The 18,847-nt window shown below is 38.3% G+C and overlaps 1 protein-coding gene across 4 annotated transcripts in view; it reads right to left on the bottom strand.

The window, feature by feature from the left end:
* Window positions 1-235: 235 nt before the first annotated feature.
* Window positions 236-18,847, bottom strand: part of KIF15 (kinesin family member 15) — an 81,038-nt gene continuing 62,426 nt past the window's right edge. For all 4 annotated transcript variants that reach the window (XM_061586529.1, XM_061586527.1, XM_061586528.1 and 1 more), the window contains exons 28-35: window positions 17,042-17,146; window positions 16,547-16,702; window positions 16,139-16,248; window positions 10,003-10,069; window positions 9,412-9,449; window positions 1,436-1,601; window positions 963-1,094; window positions 236-756 (exon numbers count right to left, since the gene is read on the bottom strand). In XM_061586529.1, the coding sequence (XP_061442513.1) occupies window positions 667-756; window positions 963-1,094; window positions 1,436-1,601; window positions 9,412-9,449; window positions 10,003-10,069; window positions 16,139-16,248; window positions 16,547-16,702; window positions 17,042-17,146 (864 nt within the window). In that variant the 3' untranslated portion in view covers window positions 236-666. The remainder of the gene's footprint in view (window positions 757-962; window positions 1,095-1,435; window positions 1,602-9,411; window positions 9,450-10,002; window positions 10,070-16,138; window positions 16,249-16,546; window positions 16,703-17,041; window positions 17,147-18,847) is intronic.

Here is an 18,847-nt window from a genome sequence, read left to right as displayed (position 1 = left end):
AAATTCAGCCAAGTGTAGGTTTTCTTGCAACACTGTAATGGGAAAAACCACGAGGTGAAATTCTCCCTTCCCCCTGCACAACTTTTAAAGATACAGAAGACCTCTTGGAGGCTGGGCGTGGCAACGGAGTGTTTGGCGAAAAAGGACAATTAATTCCAAAGGAAAACAGAGACAGGCTGTGAGAAAGGAAGCATAAGTCACTGAATTCACACTGCCCATAGTACCAGATAAGGTATTTTCTTAGATTTTATTGATAATTTTGTGTTACTGAAAAAAGAAAAACATACATGTAGAAAACAGAACAATAACAAAATCGAATTCATAAACTTTGAGGTAAATTTCCTCACATTCAGTATATACACATGGTGAAATAAGTAGTATAGGGATTCGACTTGGAATGATGAGAAACCTAAAAGTTCTACTAATAAACCAATAAGGAGTCAGAAGTGCTCTAACGGTGATATTCCTAGCGCCTACAACATGAGACTGAATTATCACCATTGTTTAGTAAGAAAGAATGAGAATTCCAATGAAACACTAGAAGATTATCTGGAGCAACAATACTCTACTCAGAATTTGTTACATGATTTCCAACAACTCTAAGCAAAGGAAATCTTGGCTAGTAAGGATGAGGCAAAGCCATGTGTCTTTCTTTTGTGAATATAGTTAAAACTCTTGAAGCAGTTTATCAGGTTCTTGACAAGGTTCACTCCTTCCTTTCAAAAAAGCATTTTCAACACGAAGTACTTCAACTTCCTATAAAAAGAGAGAACAATACTCAACAAGAATTGCAAATGTTGAATGTAGCCGCTTAGGCTTGCTTATATATAGAAACTCAGATCTGAGAACAAAGCTACATGTTTTAGGAAAGAAATCTATTAAGAGAAGAAAAGAGTATTTTCTTAATCAAATATTTGCTCTAGCTCCCATCAGAAGCGAGATTGATTCTCATCTAATTTTACCTCCATCAGTTTAGCGTGATCTTTCTTTAACTTCACAAGATACTGGATCTTCTGATTTAAGTTTTGGTGGCCAACCAACTTCCCATTCTCTTCTGCAAGATATTCGACCTGCTTCCTTAGCAAAGACATCTCCTGTATTTCAAGGGAAGCATCAGAATACTAAATGTAGCTGAAGACATCACCCAGAGCTTATCTGACAAAGAATAAAATTATATTTTTAATACTTTCCTGAAAGCAGGGGTGGCTAACCTGTGGCCCTCCTCCAGATAATGCTACACTACAAATCTCATCATCCCTGACCATTGGCCAGGCTTGGTGGGGCAGATAGGAACTGTGGACCAAAAAACAATTAAAGGCCCACAGGCTAGTCAACCCTGCATGAAAGCCTGCTTGATGTCTTCTCATACAAACATTGCTGTATTTTTGTTCAAACACTATACACCAAGGCTCACAATCCAACCAAACATACAAACCTTTTCCATTTTTCCTCTCTCTTCATATGTTTCCTCCAGTTCTGATCTCATTTCTTCTTTCTCCTTGAATGCCTTCAACTCCAAAGCTCTTGTTCGTTCCACCTCTTGAAACATTTCTTGAAAAGCAGTCTCCTTGCTTCTAAGGTCACTCCTGGCTTTTTCTAACCTGCCGAAAGAGATTGTGAATAGAGACATTGTGAATTTGACAGACAGTTTAAGAGGTATATTTGTCACTGTTTATTCTACAGCAAGAGTTTCCAACTTTTTTGCAAGTACAAGATATATAGTTGGAAATTCAGCAACTTATCACCAACCAGAACATAATTGCCTGATCTTCCAGTGTTTGCTACTTAGAAGTAAACCTTGTATATTTTACCTCATGTCTTATCCTGGTTTGGGTCACACTTCTTTTATTTGAGAATAATTAAATGAACTAATACATTATCCCCTTGATCTGCCCTAATAATCACTAATGTAAATTAAGAATTCTACCACACCACACTTTAGTATCTCTTCTTCCAACAGTTTTATAGGCCAACATGTTTTCTTTTTACCACACATTTGCTCATACATTAGATAAGGTAAAAATATGCTACTTTCCTCTTTCAAAGCAATATTATGGGAGCATGCATACCGAGTTATTTTTCAGCACTCTCTTTTGTGTACTCTGGTACTGAAGTTTAAATGCTTTTTGGGAAAAAATATACAAGCAGAAATCTAATTAGTGTTCAATGTGATCACAGGAACATTTAAGACAGGAGAATCAATGGCCAAGGGGTAAGATCTGATCCTTTGCTTAATTTAATCTGGCCTCAAAATGCAATTGAAAGTGTGGATCAGTTCATCTGTCAGCTGACTTAATCTGTACCTTCAAAGCTCTCCTCAGGTGAGGAGGGCTGCCTTTGAAAATGCAGATTGGATCACCAGCCAGCACTTCAATGCTTTCCCCAGGTTCTTTTTGCTTGTGTGCCCAACTGAATTTTCTTTGTGGGTCAATGGCTGCCAATGGGAAAAAATGCTTCCCAGTTAGTCCTAATTTAATGGTTTCCTACCAGCTAAGATTCTGTTAAGCAAAGTCTTATAGACAGTGTTCTCAGGATGTTATGACTGGCTTGATCTTCAGTTCCTCCCGATGTTTTGTCATGGAAAGTAGCTCTCTAATTATGTCATTGAGCTACCCTTCTTTGCATGACCCAAGCCACAACCTTGATATCAATATACACACTTGTCCTAATGCCTTTTATTGACCTGAGTGCCCAGAAGCTACACCGTACCTCATTATTTTCTAACACCTCCTGAGGTGACTATCTGCCAGCCAAAGTTGGCTCTACAAAGTAAATTAACCCCATCATTCCCAAACCAAACTGTATAGAATTTTTTTATAAACAGTACAATTCCAGAAAAAAAAAGCAATCATAATGCCACAATACAATTTAAATAACATCCCAGAAGAATATAAAGATCAAATAAGGAACTGATTTGAGGCTTTAAACTTAGTTGACAGAGAACCAGAAGAACTCTGGAGTGAAGCCAGAGACATTATCAGGGAAGAATGCAAAAAGACAGTACCTCTAGTTAAAAAGAGAGAAAGACCTCAATGGATGACTGAAGAAACTCTTTAAATGGTTAAAGAGAGAAGGAAAGCAAAAGCAAAAGGAGATAGAAACACAATCAGAACCCTAAATGCAACAATACAGCAAGTAGTATGTAGGGACAAAGAGAACTATTACAATAGTTATTGTATAGAAATAGAAGAGGACAACAAAAAGGGTAGAACAAGAGCCCTATTCCAAAAGATTAGAGAAATGAAAAGGAAATTTAAACCAAGAGTAGGGATATTAAATAATCAGCAGGGGAACACACTGACTGACCAAGATGAAATAAAAGGAAGATGGAAGCAATACAGTGAAGAACTCTATCAAAGAGATACCAGGATGACAGATTAATTCATAGAGGAACCGTATGATGAAGAACCAGAAATTTTAGAATGCGAGGTGAAAGCTGCTCTTAAAATACTTGGAAGAAACAAATGACCAGGAACATATGGCATACCAACAGAGTTGCTACAAGCTACTGAGACTGAATCTGTCCAAATTCTGACAACAATTTGTCAACAAATATGGAAAACTGAACAATGGTCCACAGACTGGAAGTGTTCAATATATATCCCAATTCCAAAGAAAGGGGATCCCAGGGAATGCAGTAATTATTGAACGATTGCTTTAATATCCCATGCAAGTAAAGTAATGCTCAAGATTCTACAACAAAGGCTCTTACCATATATGGAGCGAGAGATGCCAGACATCCAAGCTGGATTTAGAAGGGGAAGAGGTACAAGAGATCATATCGCAAACATATGTTGGATAATGGAACGGACCAAGGAATTTCAGAAGAAAATCACCCTGTGCTTTATAGATTACAGCAAACCCTTTCACTGTGTAGATCATGACAAACTATGGAATGCTTTAAAAGAAATGGGAGTGCCACAGCATCTGATTATCCTGATGCACAACTTATACTCTGCACAAGAGGCTACTGTAAGGACAGAATATGGAGAAACCGATTGGTTCCCCATCGGAAAGGGTGTGAGACAGATGCATTTTATCACCCTATTTGTTTAATCTATACGCAGAACACATACAGAAAGCAGGATTGGACCAAGATGAAGGAGGTGTGAAAACTGGAGGGAGAAATATCTATAATTTAAGATATGCAGACAATACCATACTACTAGCAGAAACCAGTAACGATTTGAAACGAATGCTGATGAAAGTTCAAGAGGAAGGCACAAAAGCAGGACTACAGCTGAATGTCAAAAAGACTAAAGCAATGACAACAGAAGATTTATGTAACTTTAAAGTTGACAATGAGGACATTGAACTTGTCAAGGATTATCAATACCTCCGCACAGTCACCAAAAGGGAGACAACAGTCAAGAAATCAGAAGAAGGCTAGGACTGGAGAGGGTAGCTATGAGAGAACTAGAAAAGGTCCTCAAATGCAAAGTTGTATCACTGAACACTAAAGACAGGATCATTCAGACCATGGTATTCCTGATCTCTATGTATGGATGTGAAAGTTGGACAGTGAAAAAAGTGGATAGGAGAAAAATCAACTCATTTGAAATGTGGTGTTGGAGGAGAGCTTTGTGGATACCATGGACTGTGAAAAAGACAAGTAATTGGGTGTTAGAACAAATTAAACCAGAACTATCACTAGAAGCTAAAATGATGAAACTGAGGTTATCATACTTTGGACACATAATGAAAATATAAGATTCACTAGAAAAGACAATAATGCTGGGAAAAACAGAAGGGAGTAGAAAAGAGGAAGGCCAAACAAGAGATGGATTGATTCCATAAAGGAAGCCACAGACCTGAACTTACAAGATCTGAGCAGGGTGGTTCACGACAGATGCTGTTGGAGGTCACTGATTCATAGGGTCGCCATAAGTCGTGGTCGACTTGAAGGCACATAACAACAAACAATTCCTTCGCAATGTCAGAAGATGTAGCAGAATCATCATTATCGATGATCTAGCTAAAGACAAGAAATGTTACATTCCATTGATTTCAGTGAATGATTAAATGTGTCCTTAAACTGAGTACAGCACAAAGCCCTCCTATGCATCAGTGCCGGACATTTGTTGGGAAACTTGCAAACATTCAGGGAGAGGGACTGAACATTCTCAAACTGTCAGAGAGAGCAAGGTTGGAATACTTACTTTCCAAGAGTTTTATGAGGTGGCTCAAGAGATGGTTTTTTATTTATATTTAAAAAGAAGCTGTAGCATTAGCCTTCAAACAACTTTGCAAAACAGTTTGTAAATACTACAACTGCTATCCACCAAAATTTCCACTCTTCCTCAAGGAACATCATCCCTTTCTCCTGAAATGTGGTAGTGGTTTTACCCCCACCCCAAGACTCCCCAAAAACATGCAACTATGTTTGCATATGAATGTTTTACACAACCCTACTTAACATCTTCTCTTTAAAATCAATAGGACTTTTGGTTGGATTTACGACCTGAAAATAAGCTTTCCCTCCTCCAAGCCCTTGTTTCTCATTCACCATCTAGTGCCAAAGAGGAGTTTCAAGACACCTGGAGATAACTCCTGATGTTTTCATTACTAGTTTGACTGATAGGAAGTGATTTTGAGACTGCTTTCCTGGCCATGGAGGGGACCATTCCTTCACCATTCAAAGAATGAAACAGCTATCGCCTTAGGTTAGGTAGTAAAAAGCCATGTTTTTAAAAACACTTTTTTTGCATTAGGAATTTAGACTGTGTCATTATTTCACTGGTCCTCAAGGAACATTAGAAACTATCTACTTCGTAGACCCCACAAAAGTTGGCTCAGCCAGTTTGTGATTTTTTTCCTCTTTGACTGGAACTTACACTTGGAAACAGAAAAGTATCAGTATCTTCATTAAGGATTTAGTTCTGTGTTTTAAGACAGGTGAAGATGCTTGTGGCATACCTAGTGACAACCTTCAATCACTGAGGCTGCCATCCTATCCTATCTTAATTTCGAGCAAGTCCCATAGAACTCCATGAGATTTCTGAGTAAACATGCATAGAATACGATTGCACATCCTACAAATTCTACTGAGAGAAGTTACAGAAGTTTTATAAACTAATGCAAGTTTAACAATATTTAAACTTTAGAGAACACCAAGGTGTTAGGTCAATAGGCAGATGATTTGCAGAAGCACATGATTTGTAGCTCTGTATGGCTTTCATTAAATATTGACAAGACTGACAAACATTGCAATGCATGTTAATCAGGTTATTTTAATTAGAAACTGTCTTTGCTCTGGGTGATGTTGACAATGCAGGATGGGGAAGGGGTGGGACAGTATGATCCATGTCCACGTAAAGGGTTTGAAATCAGAACTGGGCACTCAAAAAGAAAAGACTGAACTGACAAAAAATAGTGCAAGCTGCCCCTCCTTCTCACAACTGATGCTAGGTATACTGTTTGACATACATCATTTCTCAAATTAGCTAATGTGATGAAGAAAGTGAGAGTGGCGGAGGACTTCCGGGAAGGGTTGCTTTGCCTGTGCTGCCTCTGAGTCGAGTTCTCGTCTCAGAAGAAGCTTTTTCAGCTTTAAAATCAGTCAAAACGTTCTTTTTGACTGGTAAAGATTTTCTCCCGGACAGGGAGAAACGTAGAGATTAACCACAAAGCCTGTTTTTGTGGGGAGGACTGGATTTCATTTATTTATGAGAGAAGGTTCAAACTGCAATGCCGGACGGACTTTCATCAAGCTCTAGCTGATTACAGCAACACGTTTATCTTTTCTTCAAAGAAAAACGGACTCTAACAGGCAGATAAGCATCCTTCTTTCTATTTTCTTTTTTCACTTGGTTTAAATTGTTGCAGCAAAAAAGAGATTTGTCAATGAACCAGCTGTGAAGAACTTCTGGGTGAGTTATGGCTTTTCTCTTTCACTCACGAAATTAAGGAGGAAAGAAATCGAAAAACCTTATATTTGTTTTTATTGCAAAAAGCTGTCCTGGAGGTGCATTCTAAAGATACCAATGGAAGAGGGATTTCTATTTCGAGGAGGGGGAAAAAAATTATTTTTTTTTGAGTCTATTTCATTTTGATGAATCTGCTTGTTCATGACGCCACTAATTGTTTTGATGTTGGGAACTAAGTTTGTTTTGTATTCCTGAACACATAAAAGATAAGGCAGGCTGTATTGTCTACACTGATGTCAGCAAGCCTGTAATATTAACCCAATTGTGGCTGAAATAATTTTTGTTTCTGTGGTTTTAAGAATGACAACCAGGAAAGTGATTGAGACCATGGAAAAAATTATGTTTCAGAAAATAATGGGTGAGATTGAGATAACGAAACAAACCCTGAGACAGGGTAGACAGGAGATGAACATTGAATTTAACAAAATGACACAGGAGCTTAAAGAAGTAGGAGATTCTGTGAAAGAGGTGTTTGATGAGATTAGAGATGAGAAAAGAAAAATTAAAGGGAAGCTACAAGCCCTGGAGACTGGAACAAATGTGAAATTGGAAAAAGATTTGGAGTTTATGGATGTTAGAAATAAAGTTTACTGTTTGGAATTCAACGTTGTCTCTGAAGAAATTAATGAAGATTTTGGTGGTAAAGTTATCAATGTCTTGGATAATTTTCTGGACTGGAATGATGTGATGGAGCTTGACATAGAAAAAATCTATGGAGTTGGCTACAGATATGTGACAGTGGAGAAACTCTTAAGAGATGAGCCAGTGCATTTTGTAAAAAAGAAGAACAGAGATATGACTTTGCAGCAATATTTCAGTCACATATTCAGAATTCTTGACTGGAATGATGTGATGGGGCTTGACATAGAAAAAATTTATGGAATTAACTACAAATATGTGACAATGGAAAAACTTTTAAGAGATGAGCCAGTGCATTTTGTAAAAAAGAAGAGCAGAGATGTGACTTTACAACAATATTTCAGCAACATATTCAGAATTGATGGCAAGGACATATTTGTGATGGGGGAAATTCCCATCAGACTCTTGTTATATGACTATGGCTATGACAGCAAGATCATCATGGGATACTGATAATGAATGAATGGATACTGAAACCACTGGATTTAACAGGACTATTGAAGATGGAATTAATATTGATAATGGAAGAATGGTTATGGAAATTATTGGACCTAACAGATTTGACGAGATGGATTAATCAATATGTTTATTTGGACTATGGCTAAAACAACAAGATTATTATGGGATACTGATAATGGAAGAATGGCTACTGAAATTACTGGACTTAACAGGATTATTGAAGATGGAAGATGGAATTAATACAGATAATGGAAGAATGGCTATTGAAATTATTGGGCCTAACAGATTTGAATCAGATGGATTAAGCGACATGTTTATTTGGAGAAAAACTGAAAGATATATCTCTCAAGGAATTGAAACCTCTCTTTGACTTTTTGTGGAAAGAATAAAGTAATGTTTATGAGATTTGATGATTAATTAAGATAACTACTGGAGGAAAGTGATTTTATAATATAATTTTAGAGACAGGATTGTTATATATTGTAGACCTATAACTGATCTGCGACAAATCGGAAGTCAACATTTTATGTTATTGTTTAATTGTTTTTGTTTTGTTTTTTGTCTTTGAAAATTTGAATAAAAATTAATGATAAAAAAAAAGAAAGTGAGAGTGGCATTAAAAAAGAAGATAATGTACTCTGCCCATATGGCTCCATTATTCCAAGTTCTCACATCTCAGTTATGCAACTGACTTAAGACTTGTGCAATCATTAAATTAAGGTTTCATGCAATTAGCTGATGAAAGCGTAATATTTTTGTTATGTAGGCTGTCATTTATATTGCTGTAATCCAAGGAATCTTCAGCATAAGCATTAAGGTATGGATTTATTTATTTATTTAATTTCATTTTTAAACCGCCCATAGCGAATAGCTCTCTGGGCGGTGTACAAAAGACACCTATATCATTTATTGTGAGAACTTCTTGAGAGCCTCTTGGGGCTATAAGGCAGAATATAAATATTCTAAATAAATCAAATAAAAATAAAACCTTCCTCCAGTCATTTCCTTGTGATCTGGTCCCTCTGTAGTCAGTACAACCTGCGCATAATCTGCTGTACTTATGTATTCCTATATGAATCTTCAGCTCCAAACCAACTTCAAATTTGTAAAATATTCATTATTATTATTATTATTAAATTTATAATCCCAGCCTTCCTACCAAAGGGAGCCCAGAAAGCAGTCTTGTGGCAAATATGCAAGTTTGCTGCTGCCATCTGCTGGCTGAAAGCTTCCTGATGTTTCAGAAAGCAAAGTCATGCCATGTGGAACACTTGTTTTTTAATCTTAAAAGTGAATGTTCAGTGCTATGCAGACTCATCTTAGCTGTATGTGAATAGTGAATATTTGCATATAGTTGTTTTTATTAATTCAGAAATATTTAACTTACTCTGATGTAACTTTCAGTATTTCTTCCATTGCTTTACTCTGATGAAAAAAAATAGAAATGTCACATAACTGTGGTATTTAGAAGTTACAGCAGCAATGATACAAATTTATTCACTGACAGACAAGTTATTTTCTGTAATAGTCATGTCTCCACTCTATAGTTTATACTGTAACTATAACCAGCTATGAAACCTGGCTATATACTTGCAGAAAATGCAATCTATGTCAATTTCAGATTGGTGTTACTCTGCAATTGTTAAAAAACCTGGTACTGATGGAAAGCATATTATAGAGAAGCTTCCACAGCAGTAACATTGTTTTCTTTCAAAATACAATAGTGATATAGTAAATTGGTTAGGCCACTTCCACCCCCGTCCCCACTTTTGGAAAGTCATGGGGGTGGAAGATCAAGCAGGAGGTTGAATACAAGCCAATTCATCTGAATGAACTAATTTTTTTTATTTTTATTTATTTTCAGAAGGAATTTTAAGTCAAAATAATCAAAGTGAAATCAATGGTTAAAGTCAAGCATACATGACCACTAACCATATACCGGACATGATAGCCAGAATTGAACCAAAAGATGCATTACCTTTGCTAGTTTCCCTTCAGCAATTTCCTTCTCTCTCAGGTCTTTAATATCTGGATACTTTGTACCACTGTTAAGAAACCCAAGAATGAGAAATAAAGAAAAATAAACTATTTTTTAAATAAGATTTCTTACCCATCTTTTGCCATGAAGTCCCAGGGCAGATCAATACAATTAAAGACAAGTAAAACAGCTAAAAAATATAAAAACAAGTAAATATTATCATTTATATAGCACACATGAAACATGTGGGCTCCTGAGAGGAAGGGCACGATATAAATTAAATAATAAAAAATAATAAACATTCAGTGCATGTCAAATACCACAGGCCTGTAAGATCACCCAGTCTTACTCTTTCCCATATTGCAGCTGGGGCCAGGGTTGAGGCTGAGAGTGCCGGCTACCAATTCATGGATTAGGTATGCTACGACATGTTTGTACAGGAATCCTTGTAAAGAGGCCAGGATTCAAAGAGCCATCAAAATATTTCATGATCCCAAGGAGCCCTTAAATTTGTTTGTCTCCAATGCAGCTGCTATGTTACATAGCAAGTATCTCTGGAAACTGAGAATTGTTGCCAGCTCACTTCCATTTTGGGTCCCCACATGGGTACTTTTGGGTCAACAGACTCCATTTAGTCTGGAAATGTAAACTGGCAAGATCTAGCCAGCTAGGACAAAATGATTTCACAATTTCCTGCCAACACCCTCGATTGAGATGGACATGGGAATGTCCCACAATCCTTTCACTGGCTTGGGACCTCTTGCAATTGCTTATGTTTAATCTCCACCACCTCCTTATTCAATCAAGGCAACAACATAGCACTGCTCAGTTGGCTATGGAGAACGCTGAGTATTGTACATCTCCTTTTGTTAAGCAGGGGCAGGGGTAGTGGTGGAGAAAAACAATTATCTTTCTTTTGTTCATCTGGAAGTTGCCATTCTAGGACCAACCCAGCCTTTTGTATTGTTTGCTAAAACTATAACTGGTCTTAGACCCTGAAACTCAGCATGACATCCACAAGATCACACAAGCAGTGTAACTTCCAGGAGAGTGGCCTTGCTGGGATCAACTCAGTCCAGTTGGCTTCTGAGCTTGGTGCCCATTCTTATACCTTTGAGCCCCTAAACGCAAGGTGATTCTTGAAAGCTCTGAATGACCAGCCTTAGGTGCCCTTTTCTGCACTCCCATATCCAATAGGTCTTATTTGCAGTGAGAACGGTCTACTTTAAGAACATAAATCAAGCCTCCTGTTTTCACAGTGGCCAACCAGATGCCTATGGACTCGAGCAGGACCTTAGCGCAACACCACCATGCTCTCCTGCAGCATCTCACAACTGGTATTCAGAAGACTACTGCCTCTGACAGTGGAGGCAGAACTGGTGGACAGCTTTTTCTCCTTTTCTATTTTGGATTTACCCAGCTCCTTACAGGAAAGGTGGGATATAAATGTAATGAATGAATGAATGAACTCTAAGCCCCCCCCTTCATGTGTTTTGGACAAGGCATAAGGAAGGACAGGTGTAACTATCTCCTCCTGTCAGTTTTCCAGCTCCCACCTTTTCAAATCTCCTTCCTTTCAACCCCCCAAAAACAATGAGGCATCCTCCTCCTTTGGGTCACCATCACCTCACCTCACCTCATTCCCCCTTCTTTTTCTGGGATAGTCTTCAATAGTTAACACAATAAATTGCAGACAATTTACAGGTTAAGAAAAACCCCAATTTCTGGAAAAGCTCTGACCTTGTTTCTTTTGCTTCCTCCGGAGTACCTTAACAAGGGCACTTCAATACCTAGACTACATTCCTAAAATTATGCACGCTGTGCTCTTACATGTTTTTGGTAAATGTGCTAGCTTCTGGGCCAGCTCTAACAGACTACCGTATATTCCGGCGTATAAGACGACTTTTTAACCCTGGAAAATCTTCTCCAAAGTCGGGGGTTGTCTTATACGCCGGGTGTCGTCTTATTAGGGTTGCCATATTGCCCGGATAGCCGGGTTTTACCCGGATTCTAAGCATGCCACCCAGCGCCCGGCTAGCCCCTTAGGTGGCCCGGATTCTCAGCTTTCATTTAAAAAAAAAATTAAGTTTCTAGGTGGTGCGGTTCTCGAGATATATATAAAAACGTCAGGCACCCCCCCCCGGTTAAATCTTTTTTTAAACTACTGTATAGCACTTCGTAGCTTTAACCCCGCCCATTCAGGATTTCAGCCAGTCAGTGAAGTGTTTGTTTGGTGGCAGTGTCTGCAATTGCGAGGCCAGAAAATGGTGGTTTCCCCTCCTGTTTATCTGAAAATCTCATAAATTGGGTAGGTATGTACATTTCAGTTTTCCCCCTGTTGTGTGTAGGAGTCAGATCCTGGGCAGTGTTTTGAAAACCTTCCCAATAGTTGCTTTTGGGGGTAAAAACAGTGCTAATCCCATATGTCCAGAGTAAATCCTATTGAATTCAGTAGGAATTACTTTTGAGTAGACATGATTATGAATGTGCTGAAAATCAATGGGACTTTGGAGCGAATGTAAAAAAGAATTGTGTTTGTGTTCTCTTTCTGCCCCCCCCCAGTCCTATTTTAAAGCAAGTAGGCAGGGCTTACTTAGGTATTGCAGTTTTTATTCTGTAGGAAACTAATACTGATTTTAAAAAAACTAATACTGATTTTTCTGCAATGACCAATTGGTTTGACAATAAACTATTATATGGGCTGTATGTATTTATACATCTGCAGTGTGTGCGTGTGTGTATGGAGTCTTTCCAACACCCCTGTGAGGTTGGGTTGGAAACCAAGGCAGCTCACAACAAGAAATAAAGCCATTTAAAATCCAATAACCATAAAAACAAGTATAAACAGTTGCAAAACAGTGTAAAGTGGCATGATTTGGAATTTTGGGTTGTGTGAATGAAGTTGCTTATCACTTGAGGTTGCATTTCTGTCCCTGTTTGAGTAAGCCCCATTGAATACGCTGGGACTTGCTTCTGAATAAATAAATTTAGGATTGCACTATAAATATCTTTACAGTTTGTGTAAATAATAAATATATTTGATAGTTATGCTTATATAAATATTTCTTCATTTATCATATTTTTGGTTTTTGGTTAGGAATCCTGACTGGTTGTGAGATGCTTAGTTTTTTGCCTTATAGGAATCTTGTTGTGGTTGGTATGGTATTACATTTAGGAAAGTGTTACTGCCTTCTGTATTTTTTTTTCCTATTTGCATTTCACTTATCTTTAACCTCACTCCGTTACAGCCATAGAAGCAGCAGCAGCATATGCAAGATAATTAACTCCCATTAGTGATAAGAACAAGAATTTATAATTATTATTTCAATTAAAACAAGAGGCTTATCAATACTTTGAAGAGGACCAGATATTTATTTTCTTTCTGAGCCCAGGACTGGGTCTTTCATGATGCCCGGTATGTGTGTGTGTGTGTGTGGGGGGAGCAGGAGAGTAGTCGATAAGACAGACATCCTGGCATTGATAATCGAATTAGCAAGGTATGTGTGGGGTTGTTGTACACTTCCAGGCTCAGTTTCATTTTGAGTATGGAGGTGGAACCTGTGTAGATGTGGTTGATCAAAGGGAGAAGAAATTTTGAGTTAAGCAAAGCTCTGCTTTTATAAAACCTAAGAAACATACAGTACTTTGAATGTCTGAGTGCCTGCACCAGTGGAATACTGGAGGAACTTGTAAAACTTGCTGCAACAGTATTTAGAACTGAGCATGTGGTGTGAAAGACTCCTTTTCCTAACACTTTGGCTTGTTTTTCTCTGATTGTGTATTTTTATTGTTTTTACTATATTTGTAAGCTGTGCTGAGCTCTGTTGTTAACTGCAAAAGGGCAGGATATAAATTCTCTTAATCAATCAATAAATACTCCATAGTGTTGGAAACTAGAGTCTAGGCATTTAATGTTGCTTTTAAAAAAAAGATTTCTCACATCTTTCCCCAGTTTTTGGTGGTAATTCCTAGGCACAAAAACAAAACAACTGGACAATCCAAATATTAATATTTATATGTGACAGTTTTCCTGCTAAGTACCTGCATGTCATAAGCAGGGGTAGTCTTATACAGCGAGTATATCCCAAACTCTATATTTTAACTGGAAAAGTTGGGGGTCGTCTTATACGACCAGTCGTCTTATACGCCGGAATATACGGTAATAGTTGCCTGTCCTCTGGCAGAACAGAACAAGTGCCACAATGGGGAGAGGTCCCTCTAGTGCTTGAGAAAACTCCGCCTTGGTCATTTGTGTTGCAGAAAAGCTTAATCCCTGAACATGAAGTAGTAGTTTGCAGGCATGTAGAGACATCAACAGGGGAACACACTGACTGACCGAGATGAAATAAAAGGAAGATGGAAGCAATACACTGAAGAACTCTATAAAGGAGATGCTAGGATGACAGATTCATTCATGGAGGAACCATATGATGAAGAACCAGAAATTTTAGAATGTGAGGTGAAAGCTGCTCTTAAAATTCTTGGAAGAAACAAATCACCAGGAATAGACAGCATACCAATAGAGTTGCTACAAGCTACTGAGACTGAATCAGTCCAAAATTTGACTAAAATCTGTCAAGAAATATGGAAAACTAAACAATGGCCCACAGACTGGAAGCGTTCCATATACATCCCAATTCCAAAGAAAGGGGATCCCAGGGAATGCAGTTATTATCGAACTATTGCCTTAATATCCCATGCAAGTAAAGTAATGCCCAAGATTCTACAACAAAGGCTCTTGCCATATATGGAGTGAGAGATGGCAGACGTCCAAGCTGGATTTAAAAAGGGAAGAGGCACCAGAGATCATATCGCAAACATACGTTGGATAATGGAACGGACCAAGGAATTTCAGAAGAAAATCACCCTGTGCTTTATAGATTACAGCAAACCCTTTCACTGTGTAGATCATGACAAACTATGGAATGCTTTAAAAGAAATGGGAGTGCCACAGTATCTGATTATCCTGATGCGCAACCTATACTCTGGACAAGAGGCTACTGTAAGGACAGAATATGGAGAAACTGATTGGTTCCCCATCGGAAAGGGTGTGAGACAGGGGTGTATTTTATCACCTTATTTATTTAATCTGTACGCAGAACATATCATACGGAAAGCAGGATTGGACCAAGATGAAGGAGGTGTGAAAACTGGAGGGAGAAATATCAATAATTTAAGATATGCAGGCGGTACCATACCACTAGCAGAAACCAGTAATGATTTGAAACGAATGCTGATGAAAGTTAAAGAGGAAAGCACAAAAGCAGGACTACAGCTGAACGTCAACAAGACTAAAGTAATGACAACAGAAGATTTATGCAATTATACAGTTGACAATGAGGACGTTGAACTTTTCAAGGATTATCAATACCTTGGCACAATCATTAACCAAAATGGAGACAATAGTCAAGAAATCAGAAGAAGGCTAGGACTGGGGAGGGCACCTGTGAGAGAACTAGAAAAGGTCCTCAAATGTAAAGATGTATCACTGAACACTAAAGTCAGGATCATTCAGACCATGGTATTTCTGATCTCTATGTATGGATGTTAAAGTCGGACAGTGAAAAAAGTGGATAAGAGAAAAATCAACTCATTTGAAATGTGGTGTTGGACAAGAGCTTTGCGCATACCATGGACTGCAAAAAAGACAAATAATTGGGTGTTAGAACAAATTAAACCAGAACTATCACTAGAAGCTAAAATGATGAAACTGAGGTTATCATACTTTGGACACATCATGAGAACATGATTCATTAGAAAAGATAATAATGCTGGGAAAAACAGCAAGGAGTAGAAAAAGAGGAAGGCCAAACGAGATGGATTGATTCCATAAAGGAAGCCACAGACCTGAACTTACAAGATCTGAACAGGGTGGTTCATGACAGATGCTCTTGGAGGTCACTGATTCATAGGGTCGCCAAAAGTTGTAGTCGACTTAGAGGCACATAACAACGACAAGAGACGTGTCCTGAGCAAGCATGATAACAGAATTTAAGAAGTCATTTGTAATAAGGCACAAAGGGCCTGGTATGAAGTTTGTACAAACTATTTGTACAACTGCAAGAAAATTTGCTCTCTTTGGTTATTACTGAAGGATTTTATGCAAGCCATCCTGTTACTTGGCATTGAGTTATACCTGATCTTTCTTCCTCTCCTGACTTCTTCCAGCTGGCTCTGTAGATTTCTGTTGTTTGCCATTAACACTTGCATTTCCAGACGGATGTTTTCCAATTCACATAATTGACTCTAAACAAAAGCACATGATCCAATTGATTTGAAACAAGCATTTCATAACTGTTCCAAGTACTCTTGAAGTCCACATCAGATTTACATGCTTTGCATCAGCAAAAAAAGTCAATTATAAAGCTCTCTATAGGATTGGAAAGACTATGCATGGAACCAGTTTCTTTATTCGAAGATGTTTGCCCAGTGACTTGTTTGTTCCCCCCAATCCCTTTCAGAAGATGATCCATCACGATGATTAAGATCTTATTTTCAGAACAACAGCACGTAAACATGAATACAAAGCACCTGAGACATTTACCTTTAATCTTAGAATTTCATTGTTTTTAGCATCTCTTTCTTCATTCAATTCAGATACAAGACATTCCAGGGTAATTGCAGAGGCTCTCCTGTCTGCTATCTCTTGCTCATGTGTTTCTAACAGTTTTCCTAGGCTGTTTGATGGGGTATGGGGGCTCTATTAAGCAAACGCAAAAACATTTAAACTATTAAGCTGGACATTATTTCTGAATACACTTCAAATGGCTTATAACGGGACAGATTTATGAAGCCTTAATATAAGCAATGCTCACTTTTTTCATTTTCTCCTCAGCTCCGCATGACCACAGCTCCAACAACAATATATTTTTATATTTATATTTATTGAAAATTAAATATAAAAACTAATTCTGGTACAGCTCTTTGCCTTGTTATAGATCAGTACCTCTTCTTTTATCAGGCGTACTTGCAGTAAACATTTCATGAAAGTTAAGTGCATATAATAAAAAGCTAGACTGTTTCCTGAGAAATATCATACCTGTGGAAGTGCTACCACAGCAGATTCCATAACATGATCTATTTGGTGCATTTTAGCTTCGTATTCATGTCTCTTGTTTTCCAATTCTTCTGTCTTTTTGTCCAGCTATAGAAAATGCCAACAGATTGAATAACTGGCATTCAAAGGTCACAAATAGACAAACATGGTTCTAGATGTTTCTCTGAGAATCTGGAATATTTCCAGATGTGTCATACCACTAGAACCTAATTCTGCCACCCATTAGAAGACAATACACTTTAGCAAGGGCCTCTGTGAGAAAAAAGCTTAGACTTTTATACCAATGTAGCATGAAAACATTTGTATGTGGGTAACATGTTTCCAGCTGCTAATTGCTATCCTTTATATCTTGAGAGTCTGTTGCATGGGCTCTTGTGACATTTGAATAAATATATATTCACAGCACATTTAAGGACCTGATATCAAGAAGGGACTGCATTTTGGTTTCTAGTCACAGCGGGTGCATGCTACAATGCTAGGCACAGGGAATGAGAGGGTGTGTGTGGCAGGGGAGCCATGCATTACAAAGCTACTACCGCAAGAACTGGGCCTCATAGCATAAGCAGCATGAACTTTCTCATCTGCCAACGTATTGCCCTTCCTCATCTAGCATTGCTGAGGGAACTGACAGCTGTTTCGTATCACGGTAAGAGACAAGCAGGACTGGAATGTATTTCACATTTTGTGTATAAGTGTGGGGAGTGCTCTTTCGTATTACATTCTCTCCTCTGCACAATTTTCAGCATGATTAAAATATACACATTTTCTGATGCCCTCTTATATGTAACTAAAATATGGATATTTTAATGAAGTTTGGAATTCCATACCACTGATTGTTTGTTCTACACTCTTTTTAAACAGCTATCACTGCCTCAAATGTAAAGAAATTGAATTAATAGCTAATCTTGACTGTCAAAATGATGGGACAAAAAGTCCAAGTTTAGCCCTCTGTAGTACAATAAATTCATAGATATGCAGTAACGATGCCTGCAGAGCACACTGGCCCAGCAAAACTGAAACAAGCTAATACTACCAGAACGTGTGCTGCATTCCTATAGTTCTGAATCAGGAAAGGGTTTGCATGGAATCCTGCCATTCTGAGGACGATTTAACCCTCCCTCATCAGGTGATGAGCAGGGGCTTAACCTGACTTAGCTTGGCTGCCAACCCCTGCTGGGAACAGGCATGCACAGCCAAACTGAGCAAGATTACCCAAGCTTGTCAGTTTGTCCAGGTTCAAGCTTAATGCTAAAAATTTAAGGTTTAAAAAAAGCAAAAGCTTAAAATCTCCTCCTCATAGCTGTGTTGGAGGTGGGTGAAGCTGATGATCCTTAAGGGCATTCACCAACTTTTGGGGGCTGATGGGCATATTGGAATTTTTAAAGAGTACCGTGGGCACCATCGCCCTTCCCAGGGTTACTTCCCACAATAGACAGAAATTGCACGTACACGGGTACAGTTTGCTTTTTCATAAAATGACAGATACGAGCGGTTCCATTTTATGATTTCACATGGGATCCTAAAAAAACCCTGGTGTTGGATCCAAAGAAGCTGTCCAGTTTGTGCACGGACCTCCGCTTGCATAAAGGAATGTTCCCTCCCACTCCTCCCCCCACATCCCCCCACTCCTCCAGAGCAGATTGAGGGTGGGAAAGGTCAGCACTCGGGGAGAGGCAAGGAAGTGGAAGTTCCATTTCACAATTTGAAGTCCTTGTGTGAATGTGGCCACTTCACTGGATACAACCCTATCACATTAAAGCTTATGTAGACTGGCACAGTAAAAATCAT

This window comes from Rhineura floridana, chromosome 10, assembly GCF_030035675.1.
Source record: "Rhineura floridana isolate rRhiFlo1 chromosome 10, rRhiFlo1.hap2, whole genome shotgun sequence".
NCBI classification, from domain to species: Eukaryota; Metazoa; Chordata; class Lepidosauria; order Squamata; family Rhineuridae; genus Rhineura; species Rhineura floridana.
This window is presented reverse-complemented; position numbering and strand designations above follow the sequence as displayed.